The sequence below is a fragment of the Gallus gallus genome, chromosome 1 (genome assembly GCF_016699485.2).
Source record: "Gallus gallus isolate bGalGal1 chromosome 1, bGalGal1.mat.broiler.GRCg7b, whole genome shotgun sequence".
Classification (NCBI taxonomy): domain Eukaryota; kingdom Metazoa; phylum Chordata; class Aves; order Galliformes; family Phasianidae; genus Gallus; species Gallus gallus.
This window is the reverse complement of record NC_052532.1, coordinates 22,946,548-22,962,573: the sequence shown is the minus strand read 5'-3', so window position 1 is coordinate 22,962,573 and position 16,026 is coordinate 22,946,548. Positions and strand designations below refer to the sequence as shown.

General features: G+C 36.8%; 1 protein-coding gene across 27 annotated transcripts in view; it reads right to left on the bottom strand.

The window, feature by feature from the left end:
• CADPS2 (calcium dependent secretion activator 2) overlaps positions 1–16,026 on the bottom strand; it is a 301,879-nt gene that overhangs the window by 35,614 nt on the left and 250,239 nt on the right. For 14 of the 27 annotated variants that reach the window (XM_040649118.2, XM_040649125.2, XM_040649161.2 and 11 more), the window contains 4 exons: positions 8,362–8,517; positions 6,108–6,255; positions 5,097–5,111; positions 58–132 (listed from right to left, as the gene is read on the bottom strand). In XM_040649118.2, coding sequence (XP_040505052.1) covers positions 58–132; positions 5,097–5,111; positions 6,108–6,255; positions 8,362–8,517 — 394 coding nt within the window. The remainder of the gene's footprint in view (positions 1–57; positions 133–5,096; positions 5,112–6,107; positions 6,256–8,361; positions 8,518–16,026) is intronic. The other 13 variants (XM_040649128.2, XM_040649142.2, XM_040649167.2 and 10 more) reach the window with 1 other exon arrangement.

Below are 16,026 nucleotides of genomic sequence, written 5' to 3'. Positions count from 1 at the left end.
AGCAATTAGAAATATATTTTCTACTTTTTAAATTAATTAAAATCTAAATTGTTTTACCTTTGAAACAAGAAGTGAAATAATTTCTTTCACAGTCTCTTCAACCAAGTCATCTATTTTTGAATGGTATTGTTGCTGTTTTTCAAAAGATAAAGAAGCATTAGCATGTACATGAACACACACTTTTGCCGTAAGTCATAAAGGGTGCGAAGCTGATAACACTGCCAGATCAGATTTACTTAAAATTATCATTTTGAACATCAGAAGAACAAACCCTTGAAAACGATCCACCCAATCAACACTTTCTTACGTTGTGTGTTGAAAATTTTCCCATGTATACTGTTGAGTTAAGCAGCTAATGGGGTTATTATTTAGATGAATTGAGTTCTTATTCTTATTCAGGCGAAGGAATGTGAAGGATACTTTTTGTCTTCCCCTATATAATTAAGGTGGCCATGTATTTTTTTCTAAAGGGTTGGTTTAGCTGCAGAAGCAAAAAGACTAGAATAAGATTTAATTAATAGAGCATTTCATGTCTGACAACTCTCATTCATAAGTTATTTTAAATGTCCTCTAGAAATGAAACGAACTTCAATTGTTCATCCTAAAAGAGCCTTTCTGTTAGCACAGTGAGCTGCAGTTTATACAAGTCTTACAATATGCTCAAGCAAGGGCAAAATTAAAATTTCATCAACAAAGCAGAATAGAAGGTAACAAATTAATAGGCCATAAAAGGCATAATAAAACAGACTTCATTTTCCGTAGTCTCTTTCTTTCACTTTTTCATACAGAAGGTGCCTTTAAGTAAATGCTTTTAAAATAAATCTGAAAGACTTTTAGATAATACTACACAGCTCCTCCTGAAATTAACAGAAACTAGGGATCCCATTTTTTCAAGGAGGCACATCAATTTAAACAGTAATTCTTCCTTTAGAAACATTTATCTGACAGCAAAGGTTGTCCCCAATAGCCACTTCACAGAAAATGTGACTTGTAAAGACTAACCCTGCCTTCATAGTTCAAGGCTACTTGGAACAGCTAACAGCATAATGCTTGGAGTAAAAGTACTGGGGTCAGTACAAACATTAGCCTAACTTAGCAGCTGCTAGATGAATAGTTTGCAGAGTTTTTAAAGGCTATTTTTCATCTGCCTTAGAGTTGCCATACAAATCAAAACATTAAATCAGTACAGCTTAATAGATTTAGGAATCATTTTCTAAACAGTACATCTCCTAAAACTGCATTTAAACTAAGAGAGAATAAAACTAGGGAATGTGCTTATCCACTCACATATATCTGTTCCATTACCGACTACTGATCCCAATGTATGTTAAGTTTTGCTTTTACCATCTTCTCTACAGTTTAAAAATACTTGGAAAACATGAATACAAATCTCAGGCAATATTAGCATGCAGCTCAGAAGAGTGAAAAAGTGTATTAAATACATCAAAGAACTTTCCACGGCTCCATTATATTTAACTTCATTATGTGACCACAAAAATTAAGAAACAATTTGATTTATTCATAAATAACCAGAAGCTTCCAAAATTATGAAGTTTCTTAAGAAATAACATTTGATTTTTTTTTTTAATCTGAGTTTCATTTCTTTTCTTTTTTTTTTTTTTTTTCAAGACTTATTTTGCAAACCATGCGATCAAAAACTTTTTTTATCCCAATCCTCCCGAGTGTCAACTTCCAGCAATACAGGCACCCTTGGCAAAACAAAACTTCAGCTCCTCATGGAAGATTATCAGACTCCAGGTGATTGCCTTTAGGAAGATGGCAAATACCGTAGAATTCACTATGGAGTTATGTGAGCTGACAGGGTTATATGCACAACCCCAGAATCAGAAATGGAAGGACTGTTTTTTCTACTTCTTCCATGCTTGCTCTGTGAAGCAAGCTTCACCCCCTTCCCAAATTCACTTATTTATGGATGGTTGTGTCCTTATATTCTTCTGCTGGCTGACGTGATCACAGTCCACATGGAGTCTGAATCTAGACAACTCCCATAGCCAAATGACTTGCATGCATGCTGTGGGATCTTTCAGCATGATCCTAAAATCTCTGAGGGATCCTGGGATAATGCAGCTCTACCCTTAAGTTACTCCAGTAAAATATGAACAGCTGCACCTACAGGAGGTACATGAGAGAAAAACAATGCTTAGTGACGAAGCGTGTAATGGGATGCAATCAAAAAGGACTTTCTGTTGAGAACAACAGTTTAGTTCTGTTTCTTTTGTTTGTTTTAAAGTTGGATGACTCAGAGTATGGAAAATAAATTCTATGTGACCATCTGAACCAAAACTATTACTACCAACATAACAATACTACCTGCATATTAAATTGTTTCTGTACTTCTGCTATCAAATCAGCTATAATTCTCTACTACTTATGCAGTTAAATTACCTTGATCTTTGAATTTTATGAACTAAAAGTGCTTTAGAAACAAAGCTCATCAAATTAAAGCCCAATTTTCCCTGTTCCCCTTCCCCACCCCCCACCATTTCCACAACACTGTCTGTGGCGTATTCCACTGAGAAGGTGCATCACTCATTTTTCCACAAATGGAAAATCAATCTCTCTCTTATTTAATAAGCATTTCTGAACGAAAATAGCTTCTACAAATATTCTGCTATAAAGCACTGGAAAGTATAGATCAATGGTATTTATTCCATTCAAACTACCCAGTTACACAAGCCAGCAAATAAGCTCCTGCTCATGCCTAACAACTTGTCAACATAAGTGGCCCTAGAACTATTCTGTTAGAGTTTTGCCTCCAGCAATATTTCCTGTGTGATTCTTGCCTATCATACTAAAAACAACAACAACAACAAAAACGAATATTGCCACAATACTGCAGCTTGTAGACTATACATTTTTAAGTTAATAGGCTGTAAAGTATTTATCCCAAACAACAAATGCTGAATAACTCTGGATGAATGATTGTTGTGTGAAAGAAAATGTTTCCTGTGCTGCTGCTATTCATTTAATTGATACGTGGACTGTAAAGGAACAATGCCTCTGGTTCAGGAAGGACATGGGATGCTGTTCAGCATACAGTTACTGAAGATTACATACACTGACAATAAGAAGCTGGACAGGCAACTGTTTGAGAAATAGTAGCAACTGGCATGTCACTTGGCTGTCTCACTGTATCCTTCTGCCTTTATCCATAAATTACCATTCTGTTTGGCAATGAATAAGGCTATGGGCACTGTAGTTCATCTGAGACAATGCACTTCTCCTTTGGACATGCCTCTTAAACCCTCCTAAGTCAGCTGTCAACCAATGCAGTAGGCATTCAGCAAACTGAACAATCTTAAAATATGAGGTATTGACTATTACTATTGACTATTGACTTAAGCTTTTCTTAAGTTTTAAGATGACATGTGACAGGCAAGGAACAAGGCCTTTCTGAATGTCAGACTTAGGGACTCCTTACAAGAGTGGACTTCTTAACTGTAGAACAGTTGGGAAAATGGTGAGCATTGTATGAACTAACACAGGAAAACCAGAAGACTCAATCAAATTTAAACTCAAAACTCAAGGTGCTGCTACTGCTAACCATGACCACTATTACATGATAAATAAAAATTCTTCCCTATCTGACAGCAAAAGGTGAAAAATTCCTCATCTGACTCTAACTGAATAAAGCATACAAGTGCTCATAGCTCTGTATAGGGAAGGAAAAGATTATGTAACATTCAGGGAGATGCTTAAGTCTAATATTTCATAAAATAATGTCTTCCATCACTTGCAGAGTCAGTTTTAGGAACTGTCAGATGGATATTCAGTTGAGTTTTAGGTGAACAAACAGCCTTTTAATCATTATTTTTACTGAGGCCTTACAGAAAACTTTTCTTGACTAGCATAAAATGACATGTCTGAGATTAAAATGAGGCTGAAGAAGAACAAAGGAATGAAAGGTAATATGGAAAGGGACCAAGTGGCTGAGTTGGAGTATCTGGAAACACCAGAGCTCCTATAGAAGAGCAAGAAATACAACAGATTATGCCACAAGATGCTCTTCTGGCTTCTTTGGCAAATTGGAAGATTCCAGAAATATCTCACTCAAGAAATCTTGAAGTGTTTCAAACAACTATGATATAAGATACAAGTGGCTGAAAGACTTATTTTTTCTTACTCTTTCTTATTCTGAAACAGCCTTGTGAACAGAACAAACGAATAATTCAGAATTTATGAGAAAGTTTTCCCCATTACATGATAACTTCTGATATATGAAGAATTTGAGATTCCTTCAGTAGAGTAGATAAGTTCAAACAAATGTTAATTTGGGGACTCCAAATAAGTATCTATTTCATCACACTGTTCAACTCTTGCACTGCAAAAAAGAGCACTGGAAGCATTTGGAGTCGTGGTCAGATCTTGCAGGGAATAAAGGCTGTATTGCTATTTGGAGCTTGATGGAGCTTAAAATAAATGATAGAACTTAAAAATCTAGAGAATGAGGAGATTTCAGAAGATCTGCAGTCCAAGAGGTAGCTGTGAATGCTGAACTTTAGCTCTGAGGGAGTCTAGTTGACAATGCAGGAGGCATCAGCAAGAGCATGAGAGGAATGACGTGACTGTGGGAAATGAGGCTATACCATCTGTCTGAGGTCTTCGTGGAGGTGCTGGTGTTGTCCCTCCCTAAGCAAGGGTGTGCATGTGTGCAGGTTACTGCTCAGACACTAAGTAAAAGATGAACTGGCAGCATCCCCTAAGGTGAACAGTTACTAGTTGTGGTAACTTCTGATGAGCATGAAACAAGTTGTGTATTGCTATTTTGCCTCACTGCGAGGTGAAAGACCCCAAAGCTTTGTGACCCAGTAAGACATGACACTGGGATTGAAAAGAAGAATGAAGAATTCATCCAGAATCACCTTAAAAGGGTGAATGAAGAAAGGAGAACTTAGAAGCTGGTAATCCAGCAAGTTCAGTCTGTAAGGAAATTCCAAAGGCTGGGCTAACAAACAAATATTAACTGGGTTAATAAACAAACAAACACAAAAGCACTGTTTCAACTTAGAATTCAAAATGGCAATTAAAAACTGAAGGAAAAATGTAGGTTAAAAAAACAATGAAAAAACACTTACCCATTGACTAGCGAACTGGCTCATGTCATGGAAAACCAAATGGAAAAATAAAGATGACAGAATAGAACAGGAAAATTATGAATGTCTCAATGAATTGAGGAAAAAAAAAGACAATAACATTGAATACACTAACTCAAAAAGATGAATCAACAAAATAAAAGGCACAGTACAGAAACAGAAAAATCAACAGAAACAATATGACCAAATAAAATAAATGCAAAGCTGCCCAAAGCAGAGGAACTTTTTATTTACCACATTCCGACAAATGTTCTTACTATCTCTCCAAAACCAAATTACACTAATGCATTAGTATTAACACAGAACAAGAACAGTTTTAATTCGATACTGGTAATGTCACCAGCCTACATAGCATGTTCTTTTTCACTTTGCACATTATTCCTGCTGAGAGTGACAACGTGGGAAGTACAGCAGTCAGTGAAGTCTGTATTTTCTTCAAAAACACATCAGTGCTCCAGCTGCGGGGAATCCACTATCCCAGTAGCAGACTAGTACCAAAATTGTCCCTGATCTTCACAATTAAATAAAAAAATTCCATTAAATTAGCTGATTTTTTCTTTCCTCTATTTTCAGAATGTTTACAGGCATGAATGCTAAGTATATGAGCCAATTAAAACAATTCTTACTCAGTTAAAACCTGACTGCAAAGGACAATGTTTTGGCACTGTTTTACTATCACGAAAGAGTCCTGATGCAGGATTATGAGCTGCTGCAACCCAAGCAAAATTCTCAGAGTGGCTGTGAATCAGGAATTTCTCTGAGTATCTACAGACTCATAGGTCACAGCAAATTAATTAGAGACGCACTGTATCTTCTCTGTTGTAGAAGATGAGGGGAAGTGTCTTGAGTGATCCTTCTAAGGAGCACTCTATGTATGCCCCTGTACATGACAACTTTCAGCTACTTTGAAATTAATTTACTAAGGACTGTTGACAGACTGGGACATTTCATATGAACCGAACATAGGAATTATGCATACAAAATTCCACTTACCTCTTGCCCTCCTTCTAGTATGCAGAGTTTAGCTGTCTGCTTTTTGGCATCAACTAAGACATTAAACATTGTACACAGAGAAGAAGGAATACGCAAGTCTGTTGACTTGTTTGTCTTTTGCAGCTTGACTTCAAATGCAATTCTTGTTCTGTTTATTAAAACACAATTCATAATATGAGTCTCTCTGATAATTTTGGGTGACTACTGCAGAAAAATATAAATCTTATTCACCATGTTGACTTAATGACGTACATGCATGTGAGAAGTTTTTAGAAATAAAATTCTGAAAGTGCAGGATATCTACCCATTCAATAAACAAAGGTACTGATGGTAATTTCAAGGTTCTGCACTGCTTCAGCTACTGCAGTCAAATAATAACTGTATTATCTTCTTGCCTACTAGATAACAATATGCTTCCTTGTATGGTGACTAAGAACAATTTAAAGCAATGAAAATATCCCACATATTCCAGCCCCTCTATGTTAATATGTAGTTCACAATAAAGCAAGTGCTTGCTTGCTTCCAAGAAATATAATTCTAAAATCCTCTTTAAATTTTAACAGAAAAGAGAATCTCATTGATAGAGTTTATTATTAAACAAATAGGAATATTTATATTGAAACTGAAGATGTACCATGAGATCAATAATAAACAAAACTATTTTCTTTCCTCTGAACATTACTGAAATAAATGATAATAGTTTCAGAATACATAAATATAAAAATGTTTTATTTCTATCTTTATTTGTAAACATAATCAGTAGCAATTGTCACAAAATTTTACAAAATGGGAACAGAAGGATCTTTTTTCTAATTTAAAATATCTTACAGAACACAGTAGTATCACAATAAGAAAATAGTTCCATCTTTCTTTTCTGAGTTGCTACGTTCCAATAAAACTCATCCTATGGATACCACTTTCTTTGTTTACCTCAATTTTGGCATCTTCAACAACACTAAAATATACTTAGGGTATTAACACTAGTATGTTATGTATTCAGCCTAAAATATCAATATAGTTTAAATAATGACACCAAGAACATTCTGTAATATTGGCACAACCCTCATTTATTGCCACCAAAATCTTATTCTCTACAATAGCAAGCAGCAAAGAAATCAGGATTGGTATCACTGAGCAAAACTCAACCCATAAGGAATTCTTTTTCTAGTGCCTCTGTGTAAATAATTTTTGCTCTTGGCTTCCACCTGTGATTCCGTCAGTGCGCTGCTTTTACCCTGTTATGTGTGTGGCATTAAAATCCACACAATCAAATCTATATAGAGCAAAGTGTTAGATAATGCCAACATGTGGCATTAGATTTTTTACCTAGGAGAAATCCAAGTATCTATATTAATATAATTGGCTTCTCATATTAATATGTAATCACCTTAAAAAAAAAAAAAAGATTTAAGACTCATTTGAAAAGATTAATGTTTCAATAAATTATTTTAACTAGTAATAATTTCATATGTCCTTGTATTTTAGTCCTGCTGATAGAGTCTCAGCCTAAATGTCTTTAAGCCAAAGACTTGTGAACAGATGGATGTAACTTTGCATGACTGACTGGAGAACTTCAATTTTAGTATTGTCTCATGTCTACCTCTACTATAAACAACAAACTTTTATTCCATTCACTATATCATCTTTCTTCCAAAATCAAATACAATTTTTTGTGGTATGCTTCTGCCTTTTTCACCAAAATTTCACCACAGTAGATCTACAGCAATAGGCTCATGTAATAAGTCTCAGGTTCTTGTTCCTGTTATGTTTAAACAAAACAAAACAAAACAAAACAAAAACCTGTGTTATCAGATTAACCTTTACTGGTTATGAAAGCTTCTCTGTTCCTTTAGTTGTCCATATGAATATTCCATATTTTCTGATTGACACTATTGAACTGTCTACAAATTTTGTTTTCTACATTACTCTATTTTTTAGTCAACTGTTAACATTTGCCACAAATATGGAATGGCAAAGAGATTTGATTTATTGACTTCTAATGCACAGTTCAAAACATGCAAAAATTTTCCTTGCTACTTTGCAGATGTTGCTAAATTGCTCTTTGTCCTGTGCTGGGAAATACATGATCTCTTTATACTTGACATAAATTCCTATGATCTTTCCCTATGTGTCTGCTGCTTATCACTGCAGGAAACAGGATTCTGCTATGGATGCACCTCTGTGCACCAGTATAACTGATCCTATGTTAATTTTTAAATCTCTCCCAGCTTTCTATTGGTCATTTCAACTGTACCTTTTAACGCAGGCTTCTATCATGTCAGTGGCCATGAGCTTAAGTCTCTGCTCTAAATGATGTGCAAATTCTGGTTCTGGCCAGTGAAGATCAAAAACAAACATCTGCAGAGCATCCAGTTTCCAAAAAAGATCTTCTGATGTAGCTGAGCCGTTGCTATGGAAAACAAAATAAAACAAAATCCCCAAGAAACAAAAGATAAATGTACGGATGTCCATCCCATTTGCCACAGAATTATATAGGAGAATAGGATTTCCTTATCACCCCATCGTCCTCCTTCTCTTCACTTTATTTAATAGCACAGTTGCTTTTATTCCATGTGAAAATGGTAATGGAAAAATTTAAGTAATTCCAGATAGTATGGAGAAAGTAAAGTTATCTCATCTGCTAGCTGAGGAATATGGTAGGCTAAGGGAGGTTAGTTGGGATGATGAGGAACATAGAGGAATGATGCAGCTCAAATTTCAGATCAAGACAGGAAACATAAAGGATAAAGGAACATTAATTAGTAAGGTCATTTTCAAAAACAGTTAGGATTTTGCATATGTTTTCTTGCTTTCATAATTCAGGTAGATAAATCTACCAATGAACTAAAAATACTAGTTGTAATATCATAAAAGAGGTACTCAGACAAATAGCCCCTTCATAAATGCTCATTAATTCTAACTGAGGGAATATCCCAATGGAAAAAGAGAGAACAGAAATGATATAAGGAAATTTATGCACAAACAAAATGGAATTAGTACAGCTCTGTTTTCAAGTTCTTCTGCCCTGAACCAAATGATAAATTTCAAGACATTTACAAGTGACAAGACACAGTAATTCAAGGCTAATCTTAGCTGTAAATATAGTTATGCTTCCAGTGTCAATGTAGATTAACTATTATTATCACAATGTCTTGCATTTCAATGCCAAGGTTATTGCTTAAGGAGCCATAATACTTCACAGCACAGCATCCCAGGATGTTAGTGACACAAGCCTTAAAAACAGCCTGGCAGGCTCAAGCACACGTTCAGGCCTTTGGAGAGGTTGCACAGATACAGCAGGAGCACTGCTTTGGTTTTAAGAAAACTCATCATCTTCCAGATTCACACAAGCGCCCCCTTTTTCCCCTGCCTTAATGCTAGCAGTACTACAGAGTCATCACTGTCCTCTGCTGTGCTGTCTTAGTGCCAAAAAAGACAGCCAAGCTGGGAAAAGAGGGAGGCCAGAGAAAGCTGAGTGGTGACACCTGCCTATGGAAAAGGCTGAGTTCAAACAAACAACTTGAATGTCACATTTTGGTGTCTCTACTACGTGCAAGAAGGATCATAGAATGAGTCATAGACTGAATCACAGAATGGTCTGGATTGGAAGGGACCTTTAAGATCATCTAGTTCCAGCACCCCTGCTAAAGGCTCAGTCTAGACCAAGTTGCTCAAAGCCCCATCCAGCCTGGCCTTGAATGCTTCCAGGGAGGTGGAATCCACAACCTCCCTGGGCAACCTGTTCCAGTGTGTCACCACCCTCACAGTAAAGAATATTCCTTCCTAATATCTAGTCTAAATCCATATTCTTCCAGTTTAAAGCCATTTCCCCTTGCCCTGTCACTACATGTTATTCTAAAAGGTCCCTCTCTAGCCTTCCTGTAGGTCCCCTTCAAGTACTGCAATGCTGCTGTAATGTCCCCATGGAGCCTTCTTTCCCCTGACTGAAGAGTCCCAGCTCTCTCAGCCTGTCATCATAGGGGAGATGCTCCAGTCCTCTGATCATCTTTGTGGCCCTCCTCTGGACCTGATCCAACAGATCCACGTCCTTCTTGTGTTTGGGGCTCCAGAACTGGACATGCTATTCCAGGTGGGGTCTAATGACAGCAGAGTAGAGGGGCAGAATCACCTCCTTCTTCCAACCAGTCACATTTATCTCAGTGCAACCCAGGATACAGTTGGCCTTCTGGGCTGTGAGCGCACACTGCTGGCTCATGTTGAATCTTTCATCAACTGACACCCCTAAAACCTTCTCCACAGACCTGCTCTCAAGCCATTCTCTACCCAACCTGTATCTGTGCTTGGCATTGACCCTTCCTAGATGCAGGATAGTTCACAGTTTTCAAATAGGGCCTGCATATTATAATGCATTTTTCCTCACTTATTGTAAACAATAACTACTAATTTTACATTGTGTTGTGCTCCTGAAAGGAAACTCCTCCTGCTAAGGTTTCAACTTGCACAGGGATGTTACTGTTCAGGTTAGAGCTGAGTGAGGAGTACTTTTATACACCATTAAGTTTAATTAAGAAATATCAATAATGAATCCCCACAACACCTCAGAAAATCTATAATTTTGTTGGTCTGTTTTTTAAGTTATTTGACAGCAATATTGAAGATTTCATTATATCTGCTTTACACAACCAGAGAATGAAGCTGTAGATGCTACATTATACACAATATCTGACTTGAAAATCAGTCATTTTTTTAGACAGATGAGGTAAAAGATGACAAATGATATAGTGACAGAAATGGAGGTAATGCCAGTCAATATTAAAGTTGCTAAGAACACACTTTCTAGAAAACTAAATATACTTTCTCAAGAAACAGAACTACCATTTTTTATCACTATATCATATTTTATCATTTTTTACCCTTTCGTATATATTTTTTCATGTTTAGCCTAATGGAATTCTAAATGAAATTCTTTAAGACTCAGGAGAACTAATGTGTTCTCAATAACATTAATGTATTCTTATGCACGTTCACTCCCTGGTAGCCACTTAATTTGGTTTCATTACGCTACCAAGTAAAGTTTCAAATTAAAATAAATGTAGTAATAGACACAGGTTCATGAAGCACTAATTCATTCTGTCAGAAACACTAATTCATTCATTCTCTTTTCATATGATTTTGAGATTCCATTCTTCAATTTTATTCAGCACTGTCTAATGACATTTGAATTTGACTGCTGTATTATTACGCTAGTTAGATAAGGAAGGAAAATTAAATGCTACAACAGAAACTAATTTTTACTAGCTCAGGCACAAATATCCAATTTGTTTGCTATCTGCTGAAGAGAACTGTGATTTCAATCAACTTGTTCCTATTTGTACCAGATCATTGCTTTACACAGACTACAGATTTTTTTTCCGTCCATTATTCATTAAAGGCATTACAAATTATGTTTTCAGCACATACCTCAATACCCTGAAGTGGATCTACATTCTGCAGATTTTGTTTCCCCTTGAATAGCTAGTTATGTCATCTCAGAGTTTAATACTCCATAAAATGCAATATGAAGAGAACCCAAATGCAGTTTTCACCTCCTCCTGGCAGCAGGAGGTATTCCCACATTCAAAGCAAACCACTGAAACATTTGAATCTATGTGTGTAATTACAAAACCCATTCTTGGCTACTGTAAGGTTTTTATTTGAACACTTATGATAAGCTAATTTGGTCTAATGAATGGAATAATATTGCTCTACCTGAAAATTGCTACTTTTTTTTCAACTATACACAATGGATTTATTTATTAATCTAAAATTAAGTGCAAACTCTACTGTTTTGCAATCAAGATTTAAGATTTCAGCACTAGTTTGTGCAAAAGGTACCGTTTAGTTTTTTACTCTTTTTAATGGGGTCCTTGGAATAAAAGGTTTCCAATGGTTTAAAGAGGTCTACCCTAATTTAACAGAAATATAACTTTGTAGGTGTAGTCCATTTTAACCTAAATAGTTCTATGGTTTTCTGCCTCTCATTGTTACTGAACACAGCAAAAAAAGTTGAAAAACATTATATTTCTCCAAAATCTTCCAGCATATCAAACCTAGGAACTGCATACATTCTCCTAAGCAATTCACTTGTCCACTAATTGCCAAAAGAGGCAACTTTCCTCCACTTAGGCAACTATCGAAGCAGTAGCAGTCAGTCAAGCAGTCCATTAACAGAGTTGCAAGATATACCCAATAAGACAGCTTGGAATATGGAAATATAAGAGACATTCTAAATATCTATGGACATTCTCTATCAACCATAAGATGCAAAATCATCTGGTTTCCATTCTTGTTGAATTCACCAAGAGCAATAGTGGTGATTTTATAAATTACTGTGTATATTTTGAAGTTTACTATTGAATTATAACCCATTAGTCCTTTGTGGGTAGTGCTACAAAAGAGTGCAACAGCTCTATGTTCTTTGTGAGGTCCAGTTCCTACCTTGAATATGCATGTTCAGGATTCAGAAAGTCAACTGAGAATTCTTTCAACATAAAAGGCTTTTTGGTAATTACAGAGTCAATGGCACTTGCCCCAACTCTCTGCCTTCCATTAGCTGGTGAGTGGAAAGGCTGAAGAACAGATATGGCACAGCAAGTAATGGATTGTCTTTGGTCCTCGAAAGATGTTAGGGCCAAAGAGTAACTACTTGACTCCTCCTACTTAGCTCAAGACTGAGGCAACTTGAGGCTCTAGCAATCTAAAACATTTTTGTTAATTCTTCCTTCTTAAATGAAAGTATTTTTGGAAGAAACAAAATGTAGCCCATAATATACATTTAGCTTCCAGAATGCTCAAATAGGAGCTTACTATACTTGTCTTGAATTCAAAACTCTGTATTTCACAGGAAGTAGATCACTTCAGCTAAATTTCACTTATGGCCATAATCTTAAATAACTATCCTTAAAAAGAAAACAATTCTCATCTTCCAACTTGCCACAGACAACTACTGTGACAAGAACAAATGTGCCACTACAGACGTACTAAACAGTGCTGAAACATGCCCCAGCGCATGCACAAACAGACCACTGTGGCTGCTTCCTTTGTCACTCATTGTAGTTGAGTCACAGAAGGATGAACATCACTGAGGCATTTCCTTTGTAATTGCCTGCTCCAGCTGGTAGACAAGAGAGGACTGTCTTCCTGCAAGAATGCATCCTACCTCATCTTTCTCCAGCCTTGAGGTTTGCTGAGCCCAATGATCTAGAATGGCATAAGATAGCAACAGACAACCTCAGGTCTGTATCTACAGTGCTTTTGGTCAGTGAATATACGTCACGCTTGCACTGAAAATAATAATGTATAAATGAAATCATACACAACTAAAATCAGCCACAAATGCAATTTACAAGCCTGGCTCACAACAGGCAGAGAAACTAAATTTAAAATACGAAACAGAACAGAAGTAATTTTAATTAATTAATGAGTAATTAAGAAAAACATCATTCTGGATCATTAGAAGATTTTACAGAATATTCAGGTATTTTTTCCTTTTAGGATACTGTCTTTAGCCAAATGTTGCAATGCTCTGCACGTCAAGCCAAGGTGTCCTCTGAGTTATCCTCTCCAGAGACCAATCAAGACAAACAGACTACTACACAGAACACTTTCCTCTTCTCATATCTCTCTTCCCAATGCCCAATAATAAAAGGTTAAGGAAAAACAACTGAAAATGATGTAACGATCTTTCTAAGTGCTGTCACTAGTAGTATAAATTTCCTGCTTCAAAATATGTGATCAAGAAAAAAAAGCAAGTTAATTAAAAATTATAAATAATATTCTCTTGTAATATTTAAAAGAAATGGAACAATTTTTACGTGATACGGAGGAAAAGATTGTAACATTAATCAACAAAGCACACAAAGAAATGCCTAACGATATGTGTTGATGATAACTTCCTCTTACAAGTAGTACAGGAACCCATGAGAAAAGGTGCTATGCTGGACCTGGTCCTCATCAGTGAGGAGTGGTTGGTGAGTAATGTGAAGCTCAAAGGCAGCCTTGGCTGTAGACCACAAAATGGTAGAATTCAAAATCCTTCAGGTATCAGAGGGTGAGTGGCAAGCCTGCTACTCTGGACTTCAGGAGAGCAGACTGAATTCTTCAGAGAATTGCTTGGCAGGAAGACATGGGAGAAAGCCCTGGAGGGAAGAGGGGCCCAAGAAAGCTCGTCGGTATTCAAGGACCATCTCTTCCAAGCCAATTGGTGGATCCCAAGAAAAAGGAAGGCAGGCAAGAATGTTAGGAGGCCTCTGTAGATCAACAAGGAGCTCCTGGACTTACTTCAGCTCAAAAAGAAAGTCCGTAGGGAGTGGAAGGAAGAACAGGTTACCTGGGAGGACTACAAAGAAGTTGTCCAAGCAGTCAGGGATCAGGTTAGGAGTGCTAAAACCCAGACAGATCTAAATCTAGTCAGGGACATAAAGGGGAACAAGAAGAAATTCTACAGGTGTATCAGTGATAAAAAAGAAGGTCAGGGAAGATGTGGGCTCTCTCTGGAAGGAAACTGGAGACCAGATGATGAGGGATATGGAGAAAGCTGAGGTGCTCAATGACATCTTTGCCTCAGTCTTCACCAGCACGGGCTCTAGCCACATCACCCAGGATGCAGAAATCAATGGCAAGAACTTGGAGAAGGTAGATTTGCCTGCTGTAAGTGAAGATGAAGTTCAAGACCATCTAAAAAACCTGAAGGTGTACAAGTCCATTGGACCTGACAAGATTCATCCACAGATTCTGAGGGAACTGGTAGATGAAGTTGCCAAGCCACTGTCCATCATATTTGAAAGGCTGTGGCAGTCTGTTGAAGTTCCCACTGATTTAAAAAGGGAAAACATGGCCCCCATTTTCAAAAAGGAGAAAAAAAGAAGATCCAGGGAACTACAGGCCAGCCAGTCTCACCTCTGTGCCTGGCAAGAACATGGAGCAGATCCTCCTGAAGGCCCTACTATGGCACATGGAAAATAAAGACGAGGTGATTAGTGGTAACCAACATGGTTTCATCGAGGGCAAGTCATGCCTGACAAACTTAGTGGCCTTTGATGATGAAGTTACAGCGTCAGTGGATAAAGGAAGAGCAACTGACATAATCTACCTGGATTTGTGCAAGGCGTTTGACACTGTCCTGCATGACATCCTGATCGCCACATTGGAGAAAAATGGAATTGATGAATGGACCACTCACGAGATAAGAAATTGGCTGGATGGTTGCACTCAGAGTGTTGTGGTCAATGGCTCAATGTACAAGTGGAAACCAGTGAAGAGTGGAGTTCCTCAGCAATTGGTGTTGGGAGTGGTGTTATTTAACATTTTTGTAAGTGACATAGAAAGTGGGATCGAGTGCACCCTGTAACTATAGGAGTATTCCTGCAGAATAGGGCATATCTGTCCTCTTTTATACTTTTTATCTTTTTTTTTTTTTTTTTTTTTGAGGAAAGAACACAAATGTTGGGGACGAAACAGAAACAAATATATAGATATATTTGGAAACAGGTAAAGCAATAGATGTAATTCTAGTCTGGGTACTAATTAACCTTTACAGTTTTCTTCTAATACGGATATTTAATAGCTATATTTGCAATCAACTGATGGAATCAGTTTTCAGGACCAGTTTTCACATACAATGAGTTAATATAGCCCATGCTAAAATATGATGGGCTGACTCACTTTATGATCTAAAATCAATTATTCAAAAGGTTCCTCACTGCTTATTAATTAAGAAGAATAATTAAGTAGTTTAGGGTATAGAACATCACTCATACTTTGACAGACCTTTGCTAAGTTGATTTTTTAAGTTACTGAGTTTAAGACCAATTCATTTAAAGGCACTAGAAAGCACAACTTGCTAACAGTCCATGCTTGGCTCACTCCCAAGAAACAGTAATTTCCAACTAAGAGATTATAAACACCATGCAATCCAAAA